The sequence below is a fragment of the Leptonotus elevatus genome, chromosome 20 (genome assembly GCF_054856555.1).
Source record: "Leptonotus elevatus isolate MCC_2025b chromosome 20, RoL_Lele_1.0, whole genome shotgun sequence".
NCBI classification, from domain to species: Eukaryota; Metazoa; Chordata; class Actinopteri; order Syngnathiformes; family Syngnathidae; genus Leptonotus; species Leptonotus elevatus.
The window spans coordinates 3310247-3329783 of record NC_141258.1 but is presented as its reverse complement, the minus strand read 5'-3'; the positions used below and the strand labels follow the sequence as shown (position 1 = coordinate 3329783).

General features: G+C 43.5%; 1 protein-coding gene across 1 annotated transcript in view; it reads left to right on the top strand.

Annotated features, from left to right (window-relative positions):
• Nucleotides 1-18552, top strand: part of LOC147156431 (SH3 and multiple ankyrin repeat domains protein 1-like) — a 45714-nt gene extending 27162 nt beyond the window's left edge. Inside the window, exons 17-27 of the mRNA XM_086063714.1 lie at nucleotides 5699-5781; nucleotides 5864-5988; nucleotides 6959-7094; nucleotides 7259-7339; nucleotides 7604-7612; nucleotides 7796-7822; nucleotides 7932-7988; nucleotides 8088-8209; nucleotides 8666-8774; nucleotides 9103-12205; nucleotides 12912-18552. Coding sequence (XP_085919840.1) covers nucleotides 5699-5781; nucleotides 5864-5988; nucleotides 6959-7094; nucleotides 7259-7339; nucleotides 7604-7612; nucleotides 7796-7822; nucleotides 7932-7988; nucleotides 8088-8209; nucleotides 8666-8774; nucleotides 9103-12205; nucleotides 12912-13803 — 4744 coding nt within the window. The 3' untranslated portion in view covers nucleotides 13804-18552. The remainder of the gene's footprint in view (nucleotides 1-5698; nucleotides 5782-5863; nucleotides 5989-6958; nucleotides 7095-7258; nucleotides 7340-7603; nucleotides 7613-7795; nucleotides 7823-7931; nucleotides 7989-8087; nucleotides 8210-8665; nucleotides 8775-9102; nucleotides 12206-12911) is intronic.
• Nucleotides 18553-19537: the final 985 nt, after the last annotated feature.

The window sequence follows — 19537 nt, the reverse complement described above, 5'->3', positions numbered from 1 at the left end:
TGTGGGAAGCAAGTGATCTGTCAGCTCGGCGGTATTAGCAGCGCGAGGAAGGAAACGCAGTGTGTTTGAGCAAGCCCACTTGTTTCGCCCGCTGTGCTGTTATGTCTGCCCTTGTGCTACATCCTAAATCGGTGCATTTTCTCTATTGTTTTCTTTTCTTTTTGGGTTGTTGTTGAGGTGAACGCAGTCGTGTCATTTTCAGCTCCTTACAGCAAGGTTTTTTTTGTGTGTGTGTGTGGTTTTTTTTTTTAACATAAGGCATGTACATGTTTTGCTTGGTAGTCGGTTTGTGTCTGAATATGTCTTTGTGAGTAAATACATCATGTTGCTGATGATGAGTCATGAACAGGCTGAGCGTTGGTTGCATCCCTGGGCTAGCGAAGGGGAGCTTACCCTGAGCTTTTACAGCCACTTGCACACTGGGACGGACATGGCCCGTTTGCTGTCATTTTCTGTTTTATTAGGGCTGAACAATGAATCACATTCTAATCGCAAAGGCTGCAATTTGAAGGAAGAAAAATTCTGGATTTGTTTTGGTTAGTGGGTAGGCCTTTATATATATACATATATATTATTCATATTAATTTGCATTATTCTGATTTATGACTTAATGCAACACTTGTTTAGTAACTCAAGAACTCTAATTGAAGTTTAACCTATAAGAACAAAACATTTACCAAAAACATTTTAAAAAAATACATGGGAAGAGGACCTTAATAAAATAGCCTCATATTAAATCGCAATACTGAAGAGGAAAAAAAAAAATCTCTATTACAGTATATTATTTTTAAAAAGTATTCAGTTCAGTCCTAATTTGTATTTTTTTTTCCTTTCATTTTTAATGTGTCTGCAGTGTTGTGTTGTATTTGTATAATTGTACCGTAGCGGTGCTTCATTGGGAACAAAGTGATCCGGTACATGCTTTCTCTCTTTGGGAGAATGTCAACTATGATTCCGCATAGCAACTAGGAGAAATGTTTGTGATGAAAAGCTCCCATGCTAAAGTTGGCAGGTGTGTGTGTGTGCGTGTGTGTCAGTGTGTAAGTCTAGGGTGGGAATCAGCTGTTAGCCAATCTGTGATTCACCAGCGATGGAGCACGTACATTTGCACATCCTCTCTTGTTATCGTCACCCATCCCCCTCGATCCCTTGCTATCACACATACGCGGATTCGTATAAATCTCAGGTTGTCAAACTCCATTGTCTCAAGTACGTGCGGTTATTGAAAGCACTTTGAGCATCGTTTCCACATCCTGCTCGTGAGTATTGCTCACGCACGAGTGTGCTTATTGTTTTTGCTTGTGAGACAATTCAGAGCACTAGTAGAGCAACTAGCGCACAGTAGTTGCAATGTCTTCCTTTGGACATCCTCTACATCGTACGCCATTTTGACTCATGACTAACATTGAGTCATGAGTGCTTTAGTTGACATCTGAAAATGACTGTGCTACTAGTGATGCGTTGTAGAACTTAATGATGACGAAAGTTGTGCACAATTTTGCTACACCTAGTGTCATGTAGTCTTTTTTAGTTTGCCAAAGTTCTCTGCTCGTTGCTAGTAGTGTCCTGCAAATAGCGTACTAGTACATGTACCATGAGCTGGATATCAGAAAGATAGATAGATACTTTATGTTGTCATCTAGTGCACAGTTTTGCCCCACTTACATGTTAAGTAAAGAAATTTCATACAGTGTTGGAAAAAACATTACTTTAGATACTCCGCCGCTGTATCCTAGTCCTTCTACCAATGCGCCCTAGTCCTCATATTCTAGTCATCATACTAGTGCACAGAAATGTAATACAGTAGTGGAAGTCAGTCATAGAAAAACATACCTCAAGACGGTCATTCTAGTAGCAGAGGCAGCAAATCCAAGTCCACAAAGTAAAAACCCTACCACAGTTTGGCTTTAGCCCTAGGTGCTAGCTAGCTAGCTCCCATGGTGCTCGTTTACTTGCTCGGGAGCTAGCTAGCATCAGGGGCTAAAGCCAAACTATGGCAGGGTTTTTACTTTCAGGTGCTATCTAGCTCCTTAGCTAGCTCTCATACTGCTCGTTTACCTGCTAGGGAGTTAGCTAGCTAGCTAGCTGAGGATCAGGGGCTAAAGCCAAACTATGGCGGGGTTTTTACTTTCAGATGCTAGCTAGCTAGCACCCTAGCCTGCTCCCATTGTGCTTGTTTACCTGCTAGGGAGCTAGCTAGCTTGCTAGCATCGGGGCTAAAGCCAAACTGTGGCAGGGGTTTTACTTTCTGGACATGGATTTTCCACCTCTGCCTAGTAGTAAGCATAAAAGTTGTACAGTTGTGGGAAATTTTCACTAGCAAGACATAGTTCTACTCGTGTGCAGAAACGTTATACAAAAGTGTAAAAAAAGAAAAAGAAATCATTAGAAGTGTGCAGAAATATACAGTGTCAGTGGTTGATATAAAAAAATTAAAAAAAACTCACTAGAAAGACAAATTGTCATTCTACTCATGTGCAAGAGCATACTAGTAAGATGTCATGAAAGCTCTCCCTCTCTCTCTCTCTCTCTCTCTCTCTCTCTCTCTCTCTCTCTCTCTCTCTCTCTCTCTCTCCCCCTCTCCTCCTCTCTGGTTGCCTGAGCTCCCGTCGGATGGCGGGAGGGAGGGAGGAGTGCAACGCGCAAGGGAGGGCGGGGAGGAGGAGGAGGAGGAAGGAGGGTGAGTTGGTAGGGGGTGTTGACATGGCAATGGGGGGATGCGGTGAGAGAGATCGCTCTCTCTCGCTCTCTCCTCGGCGGCCGTCACTGGGCCTCAGAAACAGGAGCGTGTGGTTCATTTACAGGTAGCGGCTGTTTCCTCCTTCATTGGCTGGCTATGGATGTGAGGAGAGGACAATGGAGAGAGGGGAGAGGTAGACCACGCTACTGATAGGCCGTGTCCTTTTTTTTTTTTTTTTTTTTAAACACCGATTTCATGTGCGCGCGTATGTGTGTCATCTTTCCGTTTGTGTCGGAGCGGCTATAGATGGTAGACGCTGCAGCATGCTTATTTGCGTGTCTCCGAACTATGTGATCGTGCGTGTGAAGGGAACACAGACAATGTGGGTGTATTGCATTCTCTTTGACTCATTATTTCCTTCTCATTCATAAGGGACCCCGGCTATTTATACCTGTCTCTTTAAAGACCCATTGTATAATTGATGATGTGTGTTACTGTGCAAAAGGATTACATTCAGTATTCATTCCCATATGTGTGTGTGTTAATGTGCATGCGCCTTTGCATTAAGGCGGTTGTGTTGCAGCACATCTGATTCACCTACACTGAATATTTCATACATCTCCATCCACTGTGTGTGTGTCACGGATCAAATGCATCACTTGTGGTGTGTGTGTGTGTGTGGCTATTGTCCCCGTACTGTCATTCCATACTCAGCACAGTTGGACAGTTTAAAAAAAACAAAAAAAAAAACAACAACATGATTCCAGAGACCATTCTAGAGCATCTGTGCTTTTCAATGCTCCAATTAGCCAGGAGTGGCGGAAGTCGGCGCAAGAGTGAGCAAACGTCTCAGTTGGAGACACCTGGACGGCCGACGTCACCGGGCCGTGTTTCCCCCTCCTCATTCAAGTGGATGCGCGAAGAGCCCGATGCATCGGTCCGCCCACTCCATGTTACTTTGATCTTCAGAGAGGGAACGGCATGATGGAGGACAGGGTGAGAGAAAAAGGAATGAGGTGTGAGGAGCAGATGGCTGGAAGGCGGCTAAGCGTTGGCGAACGCGTGCAAGGGGATGGACCTCAGTCAGGGAAAGTAGCGAGCGGCTTCAGTTTGGTGGTCATTGTGTGGATCTTCTCTTGTCGTTGGGGCTCATCAGAAAGCATTTTTGCATTTTGGGATATTGCATGGACAAGGACCACGGTTGACGTTTGGGTTGGCATCCTGTAGTAAACCCTTTATAGAACTTTAGCGATGTGAAGACAAATAGCACAATCTTAAAATTAACTCTGTTGTGTGCTCCCTCTTACATGTTTCAGTTGATGTGTGAGCGGCAGCATTTTGAACCATCTGGAGAATATTCAAATGAGAGCTGGCTGACTCCAATAGTGCTTCTATGTCATTTAACCAAGGCGGAACAATTTAGAAAAACAGGGTCATTGTGGAATGAATGATGATTTTAGACTCCTTCTAATAGTGTAATTTGTCTGTGTGAAGGTTATTTTAGAAACTAACAAAAAAATAAAAATTCAAAAAACAATTCAGTTAACGAAATAAAATAAAAACGAAAATGCTTTTTAAAAAAACTAACTGAAACTACATTTTATTTTTACAAAACTAACTATAATTATAGCGAAAATGTCATTCGTTTTAGTCTTTGGTAATTAATTTAATACATGAGCCTTTGGGGATGACTTTAAATGTGATTTTAAGTATATTTATTTCAATATTAACCAAAATGAAGACGTTTGAAAGTGTGTCACACAAGTGATGTTTTCATTTTACGATAAGGGGTTAAATACTGTGCACATAAAACAAACTAAAAACAACTAAACTAATACTACTAAAATAAATAAATAAGCTAATACTGAAACTTAACTAAAACTAAACAAAATCTAAGCATAAAAAAAACTCAGTTGAAAACATATTACATGAGGTTAATTGCTTTGGAGGTACAGTACGTTGAATAACATCACCATGAATTCACATTATTTTTAACTTAAAGGGGAAGTCAACCCCAAGCTTTTTTTTTTTTTTTTTTAACAATAATATGCTCTATGCAGTCCCACTCGTCTAAATATTGAATTAAGCAGCAAAATCCAGCCATTTTTATCCATCTCAGGGGGTGGCCATTTTGCCACTTGATGTCAACTCAAGATGACATCAATGTTGCTCAGGTCTCAGGTAACAACCAATCACAGCGCAGCTTCAGAAAACAGGTGAGCTCTGATTGGTCGTTGCCCGAGACCCGAGCAACATTGATGTCATCTTCAGTCGACGGCAAGTGGCAAAATGGCCGCACCTGAGATGGATAAAAAAAACGCAGAATTTTGCTGCATAACTCATATTCCACAAATGTGATGAAAACTTTTAGGCTTGAAGTCCGAGACATGCTTATAAACTCATGAAGAAGCTTGCTGGTCCACAGATGCCCAAACTCCAATACAAATAATACAATATATTAATATGAGGTTGCATCAAGGTGACCTCCCTTCCCAGTCTTACTGTAGCCTTAGAGCATGAAGAGTTGTTTGTGGAGGACGATTAGAGGCCTGTCCAAGCTCCACTTGTACATAATCGAAAGTGTCATGTATGTCTGACTGGTCGTGGTTCTGTGCAGTCGCTGCATTCGCATCCTTGCAAAAGCTGCCAGAGGCTGTGAAAGCTAATGCGGCCATTTAGGTGCATTTGTAAGTCAGCGCTAGCACTCGACTGTATTTGCACGTTTATTTTCTTTTTCTTTTTTGCATCGTGTTTAGCTCAAGTCAACTGAGGCTGGATTAGTATGGAATGACATCTCGTAGTGCTTTCCTCCCATGGTGTCACTCACTCTCATTGTGCACCACTGCTGTTTATTTTTGCCACCGACCTTTCTTTTGCTGCAGTGTGGTTTCATAATGTGATGCAGTTAAACTGTTTTTTTTTTTTTTTTTTTTGTTTTTACCAGCAAATTGACAAAATTACTTTCCGCTCGCAACCGAAGTCAAATGACTCCACTGTGTTATTTCCTTCTCCTTACAGTGACTACATCATTAAGGAGAAGACAGCACTCCTACAGAAGAAAGACAATGAGGGATTTGGTTTCGTCCTTAGGGGAGCCAAAGGTGAGGATCCCCCCCACACACACACACACATAATTTCATCTCTCAACATTCATACTCATCTTTTCTGCTTAATCCTTTCCAGCTCAGACTCCCATAGAGGAATTCACTCCAACACCAGCGTTCCCTGCGCTGCAGTACCTGGAATCTGTCGATGAGGGGGGAGTGGCGTGGAGGGCCGGCCTAAGGATGGGGGATTTCCTCATCGAGGTGTGCACAACTTGGAATTTGTCATTTTTATCAGCCGCGTGAGCAATACGTGACACGCTCTAAAAAAAAAAAACTAAGGTGCTTTAGAAATTATGCTGCACCCCTGGTTCCATTTATCATCATTGTGGTTCTTTCGGTGTTCTCATGATATATGATATTTATAGCAGCATGGAGCATGTGCCGTGTCTGTAACACCTCTGCCAAAAAAAAAATAAAAACTGGATGGAATACATAAAGCTCAAGCCATTATTTTATATCATAATAATTTACACTATCCACCACTATTATATGATTATTGAGGGGAAAAAACTAATATAGTTTGGCATGTAAACAACAACAGAACGGATTGTTTAATGCTATCACCAATTTCAAGCTAATCTGAGTTGAAGTCCGTTCAACTTCTCACACGTAACGGATGGTTCTGTATACATTATGATGGGTGCTAAACAGTACCCAAACAAACGTAGTTTAACTGCGTGCAAGCCAAAGGAACTGCATTGGGTACAATGTTAAACCTTTATTTTTTAGAGTGTGCAGATACTTTAGTATGGTAGAAGTACGGATTCAACTTATATATTAAAGTTAAAAAAAGGACAGGTGGAAAAAAATGTACTAAAAGTTTTGATAACACAGTGGGGGAAAATAATTCACACACATAGTTTCCCTCTTTGCATGTTGTTCCAAGCTAGCTAACGTTGGCTAGACTTTTATGCTATCAAAACATAGCTTTGCTAGCATTGTCCTAAAAATGCTCAATTAGATCATGATGACATCTGTCAAAATGTGCTTTACTTGTGTCTGTTTTTTCAGACTAGACAGATTTTTTTTTTTATTGATTTTTTTCAACGTCCGAAGCTTTAGATTTGTGGGCTGGCAGAAGACACAACATTTCTTCTACGTCGACCTAAGTAACATTTGCATTACATTACTTGCTGTCAGTTGATATGAGCCCAAATGTTTGTCTTTTCAGGTGAATGGCCAGAATGTGGTGAAGGTTGGACACCGGCAGGTTGTCAACATGATCCGACAGGGTGGTAACAGTCTAATGGTGAAAGTTGTCATGGTTGCCCGAAACCCCGAGCTGGAGGATACTGCTCGAAAGAAAGGTTAGCGCCGTATTTTCCCGTTGCGTGTTGATGATGTGACGATAACGCAGATTGCACGTTGACGTCAGCGCATAAGCAATGCGGTTGCTAGTGATGACTCAATGTGTGTACTGTACAAGAAAAGTAAACATCGAGCCTGCATTTGGCTGGCCTTCCCTATGCAGCCCCGCAGCAGACCAAAAGGCTGACGCCCCCCGCCATCGCCCTGCGCTCCAAGTCAATGACATCAGAGCTGGAGGACATGGGTAAGGTGAACATAACAAGAAACAGATTTTCGGGCACGATAGGGGAATGATTTGAGATGCGAGTGTTTTGAGTTACGAGCATGCTTGCCGGATGACTTTAACTCACATTTTCGCAGCAATTAAGTTCTTGTATTTACGTGTGAAGAAGAAAGTAGACGAGATGTTCGTTTGTTGTCAGCAGTTACCAAATCTCTTCTTTTTTTTCTCTCTCTCTCTCTCTCTCTCTCTCTCTCTCTCTTCTCAACCAAATGTGCGGCTCCCAAGTGGACAAAGGTGGGAGAATCTCAAAATGTCGTGCTCTCATTGTCATTTCCGTCCCCATCACCACCCCTCCTCTGCATTCACACCATCTTGTGTCCGAGTATGTATTCCATCCCTTCATCTGCCATATGAAACCGAATGACGCGGCGCTTGTATTCGCATCTAATTTATATTTCCCAATTATGTATGCTCCAGCTGCCTCGCCATGGAAAAAGAAAGCAGGTGAACATCAGGCTTTATCGTTGACTCGATCAGCCCCTAGGCCTTAATTAAGAGCTGTTTGATGCTAGCTTTTCCTCTTCTTTTTTTTTTTTTTTTCTCCTCCACACAGACTACGATTCCTCTCAGGGTCCTGATAAGAAGAGGACAGTATATCAGATGGCACTGAGTAAGAAACACTCTTTGGTCATGGAGTGTTTTTGACACCTTTGGGGATCCTCATTTTCATGTTTCTTTCCTCTTTTTTTTTTTTCTTTTTTTTTTAAAGACAAACTGGATGAAATCTTGGCTGCTGCCCAACACACGATTACATCAGATAACCAAGGCCAGAGAGGTCACGGAGGCAAGAGGGACCGGAGCAAGAGTATTGTTCACAACGTCTCCAACGAGGTATTTTCTGCCTCTTCCCTTATAATGCTAAAATTTGCCATCCCGGACGATTTCTTTTGGACGTACGCCCGTTTCTTAGACGCGTCTGCTGTGGACTACATTCTCACCCTTGCAGAGAGAGTTTCTGCTTTGCTTTGGGCAATAGCACGGTTTTAATCACGCGGCCTTTCTTTGTGTTCTAGCTGTGGGGATGCTCTGCTGCCCTCGCAGTACTTGAAAATTATTGACAATGAGCCCACCCACATGTTTGCTTAAGTCTGAGTCAGCTTGTGTCCATTCATCTACTCTGTTGCTTGGTGCACCACCAGTAACCTGGATGGATGTTTTTGATATTTTAATGTATTAAAATGAGCTGATCACACTATTATTTGATTGTCTTCATAAATGTTTGGCCTTCCAGCTTTCTATTTTGTTCAACTGTTCTTTTCTTCTTTTATTTATGTATGAATCCTGAAGCCAACGTACGAGCTGCAATCCACAGTAAATCCCAGACCTGGTTTCAACTACAACCAAGCCCACTTTCAACCAGCCCAGCATGCGGTCATGATGCGGCAGAAATCCATCGGTAAGACAAAATGTCAAGGCAAGATTCATATTTTTTTGTGCGAAGTCCTTGTCAAGTAAAAATAAATGCCTTGCAACTCATGCCAGACTCCAAAGTATCTCATGCCGCACTGTTTTAGCCATGCTAAAAAAAATCAGGAGAACTAAAATGGTGAAAAACAGTTAAAGACTTTATCTACACAATTCACTACTACATAGTTCTCAGTCTCTACAAGTTTTCAGCCATAACCTTCAAACCTGTATAACAAATTTAGAAACAAATCTCTGAATTCACTTTACAGGCTCTTTAATTCTATTTTGTTTGTAACTGCTTATGTTGTGATACCAAGGTATAACCGAAGAGGAGAGGCAGTACCTTCATCCACCGGCGATGAAATTGGCTCGTAGCTTGTCCGTGCCAGGACCAGAAGAGATCCCCCCACCTCCAAATACATCAGCACCTGAGCCACCATTGTCTGCCGGCCCTCATCCTGGGAGGGGGCCTGCCATGCCCATACCGCCCGTATCTCAATCACACTTCCAGCTCCAATCCCAAGCAGGCCATCCGAATCAACCAGGCTGGGAAAGAGGAGGTGGGATGAACCAGCAGGTAATGGTCTCCACTCTCCGCAGACAATCGGAAGGACTGTGCGCCAGGGAGCAAGAGGCACCCAAGCGTGGCGGTGGCAAGATGGGGGGCTTGCGAAAGGGCTACAGTAGCGCTACGCCACCAACAAGCGCTAAACCTAAAACGCAACAAAACGTGCCACATCATTCACATGTAGCTGCAAGGGAGCAAGGAGGCGCGACCGGCAGGGGAGGAGCCCGGAAGGGAGGCCGGGGCGCTCTGACTAAACAATCTAAAGTTGAGGACGGTCTGCGACAGCATCGTGGAAAAAGTGGAGCAGCCAAAGAGAAGACGTCCATCGCCATCCCCACCATCATCATCAAAGCGCCCTCCACCAGCAGCAGCGGTCGAAGCAGCCAAGGTAGCAGCATGGAGGCCGAAGTCCCGCAGGGTGCAGGGGACCAAACCTCTGCTCAGCCATCTCCGGAAAGCCCCAACTCCACTTTGCCATCACCTCTCACCTCGACACCACCTCAGGCCCTCACGTCCACCTCCTTGCCTCAATCCGCTGCCGCTCCTCCCGTTTCTTTGAAACAAAACTTGGAGAACGTTGACTACTCGTCCACATTCGCTACCGCTATTGGAGGTGTAGGCGCACGCAGGGAGCGGGAACGTTTCCGTGACATGAGAAGAAAAAGTGCTTCTTTCTTCCTCTCGTCTGAGGAGGACATCCAAGGGGAGGCGGGAGGGGGCGTTGGTGAGGGCGGGGAAGCACTAAATGCGAGAATTCAGCCATTGCAGGGCTCGCAAATGGAAGTACCAACTCCTCGACTGCGACCCTCCAAGTCCATCGATGAGGGCATGTTTTCTGGAGACAATTACGTCCACTATTCCAGCAGCATGCCGCCAGCCTTTGGCCTGCCTGAGTATTCTTCTCCTGTCCTCAGTCAGGACGGACAACCCAAGTCAGCGCCGTCAATGTATGGCTCCCAGCCAGCGACGACTTTCATCCACCCACTGACTGGAAAAGTTCTCGATCCCTCATCTCCCCTTGGACTCGCACTCGCCGCGAGGGAAAGGGCCCTCAAGGATGACCGCAGGACTCGCCGAGAGGAAAGACACTTTGGTCGGCAGATGTCCACAGTGGGAACGTTTACCACCCCCACCCAGACACCGACACCCTCTCTTTTTGCAACCCCGTCGCAATCGACCTACACGTCACCCGTTTCCCTTCACTTGACCTCGCCCACTACCACCACCTCGCCCGCATCTCAAAGTCGGCCTCAGTCGCCAAGGATCTTACGAATGGGAGGAGGGGGGGAGAAGATGGAGCGGGACAGGGACACTGGGCATAGAGAAGGCCTGAGAGTTCGTTTCTCAGAGGACAGAAACAGCCAGTATTCAAGCCACTATTACCCTCAAAACCCCAAGGAGAGAGAAAAAGAGGCCCATGACAGCAGGCCTGTTCCACCGGTACAGCCTCCGCCACCCTCGTCTCAGCCCGCCTCCCGCAGGCCGTCCTTACTGCAGATGGAAAGCACTCCTAACACCAGCTACGTCCCTCAGTACACCGTGCCTACAGCACCTGATGCGGCGGCGGAGACTAAAGCGGAAAATCTGGGAATGATGGTTCTGCCTCCGCCGGCTCCCTCAATAGACATCGATGAGGAGTTTGTCTTTGCTGACCCTTTGCCGCCCCCGTTACAGTTTGCCAATGGCAAGAATGAAAGAGTGAAGGACTACCACCAGCACTACCAACGATCCGCCGCTCCACCGCCGCCTCCCCTACCGTCTCCTAAGACCCCGAGCGTTCCTCAAACCTCCTCACAGGGCGGCGACTCCGCCACCTCAAGCCTTACCTCCTACGACAGCGAGGTGGCTACCCTGACGCAGTCCGCTCTCTCGCCATCTTTACCGTCGCCTGCTCTGCCTGCCGCGAACCTACACAGACCCCAACCCATGTCCCTTTCTCACTCGTATTACGGCGGCTCCAACGATCCACAGGTGGGGCGTGACGCCACAGCTCACGACAGAGGCATGGCCGCCCTCACCACGACCATGACGTACGCCACCACGACCATGACGGCCAGCGCGGCCGCCACAACCACCACGACCTCCACGGCCTCGGACTACAGCACGAGCGCGGGAGGAACCAAGGCCGGCTTTGGCACTGCGGGCCGAGCGGCGAACCATATTTACCACGCTGTGAATGTCCCCAAGGGCGGAGAATGGCAGGATGCAGTGGTGGATTCTGGGATTGAAGAGCTGGACAGCCACAGCAGCAGTGACCATCATCTCGAAATGTTGGGATTGACAGGTCTAAGAGGAGAGCGAGGGGATGGAGCGTGCGGCGAGGGGCGCAAAGGGGGCCCACTGCACGACCCTTCTTTAGCCTACTCCGGTGGGCAAACGTTTGAGGTGCACAACACCAAAATGGTAAACTCTCCGTTTCCAAAGATGACGCATTATAAGGAGGGAGCGGGTAAGATCCTGCCCGTTGCGCTACGAAGGCAAAACAGCACCAACCCTGCTCCGTTGCAACTGCAAAGACAAAACATCCCCGACAATATCAGGATAGACGGAGCCCCACACGATGACAGGAAATTTTTGCACAATAGACCTAAAATGGAGGAGGACTTTAACGCTACATTGGCAGCCTGCTTGGACCGGCCGATTGACGCTCGGTCAGCAGGTTGGGGTGAGATCGGGGAACACGAGCAGCTCCAGAGAGCCGGCTTGGCTTTGGACGCACGCAGGCTTCACTCGCCTCTCTCGGGTGTGAAGGCCAGCATCATCAATGAGCTCAGCTCCAAACTTCACCAGATGAGTAGCATGAGGAGCATGGATGACTGGAGTCAAACCCCAAAATCACCCACCATGCACAGGTAAGTTGTTTTTAACTCATTCAAACCCAAAAACGTATCAATGCGTTTTTTTAATACTTTGTCCTTTACTCCCAAAAACATATTTATACGTCCTTTATGTTTCTCTTATGCTCGAGCATACAGAAGACTTTGATGCAGCTTCTGACATGAAGAGGTTGCTTAAAGCAATGGTAGTTATTACAAAAAATGGCCAGCAGGTGGCAGCAGAGTTTAAGAGATCAGCCAGGGCCATGTTGCAAAAAAGCGCTTTTTGCCAGTGTTTTCAACAGGTTATGTGAATAATGATGAAACTTAGCTATATTCTAATGCTAATTGCTAGACTAGACTAGACTAATTGCTAAACTAGAAACAGATACAACTATACTTAGAGATTCTAATCTTTCTTTTGGTAGGTTCCATGTTTTTATAGCAATAGAACACAATATTTTGTGGATCTTTCAAAATCCAGTAAAACAGCCGGGAGTGAAGGGGGTTGCTTCAGTGAAAATGGCTGGGAGTGAATGAGTTAATAATAGAATATTTTTCTGTACAAAAAAAACAAAAACAAACAGCTAATACCTAACCTTACTCGGTAGTTGTAAAATTCTTCTTTTTTTAATGTTTGCATTAGTTGCCAAAGTTACCAGCAGCTCTCAAAGTGGCACTCATGGACCTTCTGGTTATGAATCACTGGTTTATACTTGACGTTTCATTTGTGTCTTTTTAGGTATTCGGCAGATTTCACCGACTCATTTCACAGCCCCCCTACCAGCCGCTCCACCTCCCCCTTGCCCACTTCCTCACCTCAACACCATCAAATACTCCCCCCCAATCTCTCGGCCACCCCCTCCATATCCCCTTCGGCGCAGGTACCGGGACAACGCAACTGGACCCGTTCGCCCTCTCCGCAAATGCCCACCTCCCCGGTTCACTCGCACCCTCCCCACTCGCCGACCTACTGCCCGTACCCGACGTCGCCCAAGCACCGGTCCAAGATGCGGCGGCAGACTTTCGATTTCCAGTGCAGTCCCACTAAAGAGATGCGATCTGCCGTTTCTCGACGCCGCGCCCCCAGTCCTCTTATCTACAGCAGCGAGCAGCCCAACCCCGCCCCTCCGAGACCGTCCTCCCTGCCCATCCTTCCCAGTACGCCAGTCTACAGCAACCCCTTTGAATTCCCAGGACCTCCTTCTCCCGGCCTCCCTCTCGGCGACCCCTACTCGGCCTCAACACCGCCACTTTTCTCCCCGTCTGGCGCGCCGAGCCCAAACTCGTTGCTGGTCTCCCACTCCCTCTCCCCCACACATTATCTCTCCGGCGCCTCCTCCCCGTTGCACTTGCCCCCGAGCCCGTCCTGCCTCAGCTTCCCCCACCTCGCCCCTCCCCCGCCCACCAAACCTTTCGCTCTCAAGCCGCTGCCCTACTGGACCAAGTACGACGTGGCCGACTGGTTAGCTTACCTGAACCTGGGCGAACACATAGAGCGGTTTATCGACAATGAAATCGATGGATCTCATTTGCCTTCGCTTACCAAGGATGACTTCCTGGACCTGGGGGTGATACGCGTGGGGCATCGAATGAACATCGAGAGAGCGCTGAAGAAACTCACTGACAGGTGAGGGGAGACATAAACGCAGCAGGGGTCATAGATCAGAAAGGAAGGAGAGCCTCCTTACGGAAAAGCGGAGTCCCTACTTTTCTTTATCACATGCATACAATTTGTCATTTGAAGCTACCTTTCCGCAATTACAAATGACTTTTATCGGCCCACTTAAGTTTCCCTTCTCCGTTGATTTGCCCTCCTTCTCTCCCCAGGCCTTTGCATGTCACTGCTTCCCCCAGAGACACAGATTGAGAGTGATGGGGTGATTTGAAAGATGACAAAAAAAATGTGTGAGAAACACATGACTTGGCAAAGGAACATTAACAGAAGATGTGGAAGAGGAGAACAGTGGACTTTGACACACTTTGGCAGGCTGGTTGTGGTTGTGTCTGATTTGCACATTTGTGCAATGATTCCTGGTTCAAACATACGGTGCTGAAATGAAGTATACAGTGAAACCCCTGTTTATCGCAGCAGGTACGTTTTACTTCACACCCACCCACAATTTCCCCAGACCATAAAAATAACTTTTGTTTAACATTTAAACATGGTTTTTACGTAAAAAAATAAAAGGGAATTAAACATCACAATTTTAGCACAACAAAAGTCTGCTAGCTTAATGCTAACGTAAAATGCGAAATGCTATCAACGGGCCAACCGAAATTAGCAAGGATGTTGTGGTAATTATAAACCTTCAAACAACTGCTACTTAAACATACATGGAGAAGTATCACATTAAATCGAGCATACCACAATATTTACAGGCATACGGTTGTATGAAAACAAAAGCAGTATTCCCTATAGGAAATCATGTAAATCTGAATAATCTGCTCCACACACCCCAAATTAGGAACCCAAAAAATGCATTTCATAGAGAGTAAGTGTAGTTTACATACACAATACAGTGTGGAATCAATATAAATGACTAGTGAAGTGGATAAATGAACATCCATTTCAAGTTCTTTCTTGAATTCTATCCTATTTCTTGCCTTCATCAAATGTCTGGCACCCAGAATTCGTGTAAAAAGAGTTCAACAGACATCCACAATGCAAGACTTTATCAAGAACTCAAGACAATAACAAGCCTCCGGTCTGCTCGGCAATACTCGGATAATTTGGACCGACATTAACTTAACATCCTATCAAAAGTCAGGCCTTCAAAATAAAAGCACACCAGTTTTAATAGCAGGTTTTCCACACTTTCTTTGGCACTCAAACTATTTTGTGCTTAAGTGTAAGTGCTAAATAAGCCATCACTACCCCCCCCCCCCCCAAAAAAAAAGTGAAAGGGGAAAAAGTGTTATTATTGAATGCTTTTATTTTGAAGGTCTGACTTTTGTGTTATGTTGATGTCGTCAGAGTGGTTGCTGAGCAGACCAGGAGGTTTAACATGTAACCCTTTTACACAAGTTCCAATAATTGTTGCATACATTTTTGGGGGGAAGAAAACCACGCAGATGTACGAAAACAGGCACAACATTTTGACCCCAAAAATAATAAAAATCGAAAACTAGGGTAAACGAAAATTGTATATTCTTAGTTTCCTCTACTTTCTCTTGCTGTTAATTCAGCTGCATCTCTTCTAGTAGAGCTCAGTGCTGCCAGGGATGTTGTGGCACAATGTGGTACTACACTCAAAGTACACAGCTCTCAATTCGGACTTGCCTATGTTGTAAACAACAAAAAATAAGAACGATTGCTTAAAAATCAGCGATACAGCGGGGGTTCACTGTATCACTTAACGCTAACAATATTAACAGACAGTAGAACACACACACACACACACACACGCACACACACACACACACACGCGTAAGGACAGATGGATTGTCACACCATCTGCTGTGAATGCTGAGTAAACGCGAGTCTTGACTTTATAAAGATGCTTAAAGGGTAAACACCACTAAAATGTTGCCGGAAACACAAGGACCTCATCGTGACATCACTTTGTTGCGTCACAAGGCCAAAGTCAGAGGACAACAGAGGATTATTTTTAGATGATACAGAAAGTCGTTAGAATAATAGTATTTGTTTTTTATCTACTTGCCAATTTCCCCCTAAAATTATTTCCAATAATAAGCTTTGTTTGTGTGTTACTTGCAAGCACTAAATATATATTATGTGTTTAACAGGATTCACTATTAGACATTATTAGGTTTGTACTAGCAGCAAAGTCATTTCAAATCACTCACTTTTGAGTAATAATGCTTAGAGGATACACTTGTGGAAGACACTTTCATATTTATTTAGTAGCGAGGAATTTTCGGTGGCAAAAGGTTGCCAATTAACGAGAATAAGGTTGTAATGTTGCGAGGAAAAAAAAGTTGGAACGTTAATAGGAAAAACGTCAGATTTTTGACGAGCGCATGTGAAAATTCCCACAAGAACGTAAACGCAACAGACGGAGACCAGCAGCCATATTTGGAATGTCATTCATGTTCACAATAGTGCGACTTTTGTCTATATTGTCATTAGTTTGTTTTTCTCTCATGTTTTCATTTATTTTCTTGTAATATTTCCCCTTTATTATTGAGGCATTTCAGTGTTTTTCCAGTGATAATTTGACCTTATCTCTTAAAATTGCGACTTTTTTTCCCCTCAATTTTATGGCAGTATTCTCTAAATCTGTATTATATTAAGTAATATAGCGAGGAAAAACATTTGATATATAGGTAGTACAAACAGTTGTACATCCTCACAGTATTGGTAGTATTTTTTTACAGTGTGGCCCTAATACTCCATAAACACTATTCATGATTCAGTTATTTAAATTTTCCGTTCATTTATTTATTTATTTATTTTTGATGAGTGCCATAGCAGAAGTCAAGGAGGAATAGATTCGTGCGCCACATTGTGTAATGATGTTGAGCGCGCGCTCTTTTACTGTCGGTGCCATGATCACACAAAGGGCTTTTTTACTGCTTCACCTCCCGAACCTTCGGCCTCTTTTCAGTCGGTACGTCTGCTTCTGTTTGATTGCCTGTGCAACATGTTTTGGGTTTTTGCTGTTGCTGCTATCTGTTGACAATCCTGTTTCACGCAGTCTGGGACTAACTTCACTCGAGAAGCGTGTGAAATGATGTGTGTCAGTGGTTCTCACACTGGCGACCACTTTTTTATCCCAACAAAGTACATCTTTGTTTCTGAAAAAATATATAGAGGTGAGATAGAGCACTATGTTTTTTGTTTTTTTTTCAGGGTCGATTATTGAAAATCAAGGAGGCTGATATTTCATTTCAAATTTTTTTTTTCAATAGAAGGGAAAATATTGGTGTGGAAATTTGCAACTTAAAAAAAAATCTTACACAGTAGATATCTTTGCTTAATTTTTTTAATTTTTATTTTTAAATAGAACTTAATCTTGAAAGAATTCCACTTTATTCTCATACGTAGGGCTGTGCAATTAATCAAAATTCAATTACACTTTCAATTATTACACTCTACAATGACAAAATCAGCATAATTGTGATAAAAAGATTATTAATACTAAAAAAGATTATTAATACTAATTTTTGGAGTCGTTTAAATTGATATATTTGCACCTTTTTCAAATTTTAAAATAACTGATTTAATACATTTAGTTTCATCCAAAATAAACTTGCATAGTTACAGCGTTTCAAAGAATTTTATTTGTCTTAATATTTTTTATTAGTTTTTTACGTTTAAACATTTTCTTGCTTTTTACAACAACAACAAAAAAGACCGTTCTACTTCACAGTGCACATGATGCACTCCAACTTCAAGTTTTTGCCAACATAAATAAATATATATTATTAGAAATAAATATTATTAAAAATTCTGTATGGTCCAAAAGGAACTGACATATTTATAGTGTTTCTATTTTTTTAATTGGTCTTAATATTTTTAAATGTGTAGACATTCTCTTGTTTTGTACAAAAAAAAAAATAATCATTTGAAAAATCGTGATTTCAATTATTGCCAAAATAACCGTGTTTATTATTATTTTCATAATCAAGCAGCCCTACACACACGATTATGACTTTTTATCCTCCCCAAAAAATTCATTGTTTCTGTAAAGATTTCGTCTTTAAAAAAAAAAAAACACGACTTAATATAATTTTAGTCTCATAACATATTTTTGTTTTTCACAAAAAAATTATTCATTGATATAATTTTATATTACTACACCCTCCCACCCCCCAAAATAGGCTTTTTTTGGGGGGGGAATATCAAGTTCTGTTTAATTGGAATAGGATCTCCTCCAAATGTCTTTCCCGGACCCCAAAAGTTTGAGAACCGCTGACATACATTACAATGCTCGCCCTAAAATTTCAAGTCATCTTAACCATTTTGAAGAATCTCTGTCTTCCGAATAGCGTCACCGCGTGTGGTTTTGTTTGGAGATTTGTGTCAATGCTTTCTATTCGACTGCTCCCCCGCCCCTCCGAAAACCCCACCCACCCTCCCGTGATGACCTTAGTGAAGCTGACACATGTTATCGGACGCATATTCTCGCCATGTGAGTAACAAAAACATGACTCATGTATTCTTTCACGCCGACTCGCCTCAGTGCTATCGCGCGACGGACGTGAAAAACACTTGAGCTGTAGTGTAGAAGCACTACATACCACAACACAATTTATAAAATATTTTAGTTCTAGTGAAATGTATAATGAATATGACCACATAAAGTACGAGTGTACGTATGCAGAGTTTAACAAAGTATATATGAATATAAAAGCTACGTTTTAAATGCGATAGAAGTACAACTGTGTTGAAATAAATACTGAAATGATCACGTCTTTATTCTGCTCATTGTTCTTTGTAACGTCTCCGCTTTTTTAATTATAATCCTATTTAAAGGGGGCTGGGTTTGGTTTGACTCATTTGGCAGCACCAAAGACAGACAAATGTTTTCAAGTCCATGATTATTTTCCCATCAGGCCTTCCCGCCTAATAGCAGCAAAAGGATGGCGCGCGCTGCGAGGGATTAAACCAAATGGCTTAATTCAAAGGAAGAAGGGGCCGCAGTCATGCAGCAAACCAAAAAAAGACGCCCGTGAGCTATTCATAAGCGCTTGGAAGAGGATAAATGATTTATTTTATTTTTTTCCCCAAGCACGGTGGTCAGGCTCACACTGACTGTACAACATTGTGAGTTTGTTATGTGTGAAGTCTTGCCGAATAAATTCCCAATGTTAAAGATGGGTTAGTCTTGGGAAAAAACACTTCCTTTACTACAGGATGTATTGAGAAAAAACACATTCCACATTTTTTTTTATTGTACCGCCACCACCTGTGATCTCTTGTTTTCCGAACTCAGTCTTGCACTAATATTCCGCTATTTATCCAAAAGAACCCATGGGGGGGGTTGGGGCGGTCGTGACCTCTGTAGTATCTGATCTGTGTTTCCCCATGTGTTTCTGTTTAATACGAGGTGTGTCAGAAAAGTCCCAGGACTGGTGTCACAAAAGCTATTCAGTGGTGCCTTCTTCAAAAAGAGGCCTCGAGCTGTTTATTGCCACTCCCAGTTGACATTTACTGAAACAACCACACAGGCCAACAATAAACCCGATTATGGGTCAAAAATGGACCAATCCTCAACTTTGAGTCAATAAATGGGTCTTTCAGCATAAAAAAAACAACTCGTAAATATTGGTCAGATCCTTTACTTGGGTCCAAAAAAATCGGTCATTTTAGATAAATGATCGGTCTATTTTTGATCCATAATTGGGTTACTTTTGACCCAACTGTTTTTAGAGTGTTGGTTGATGGTAACAACCTCATTT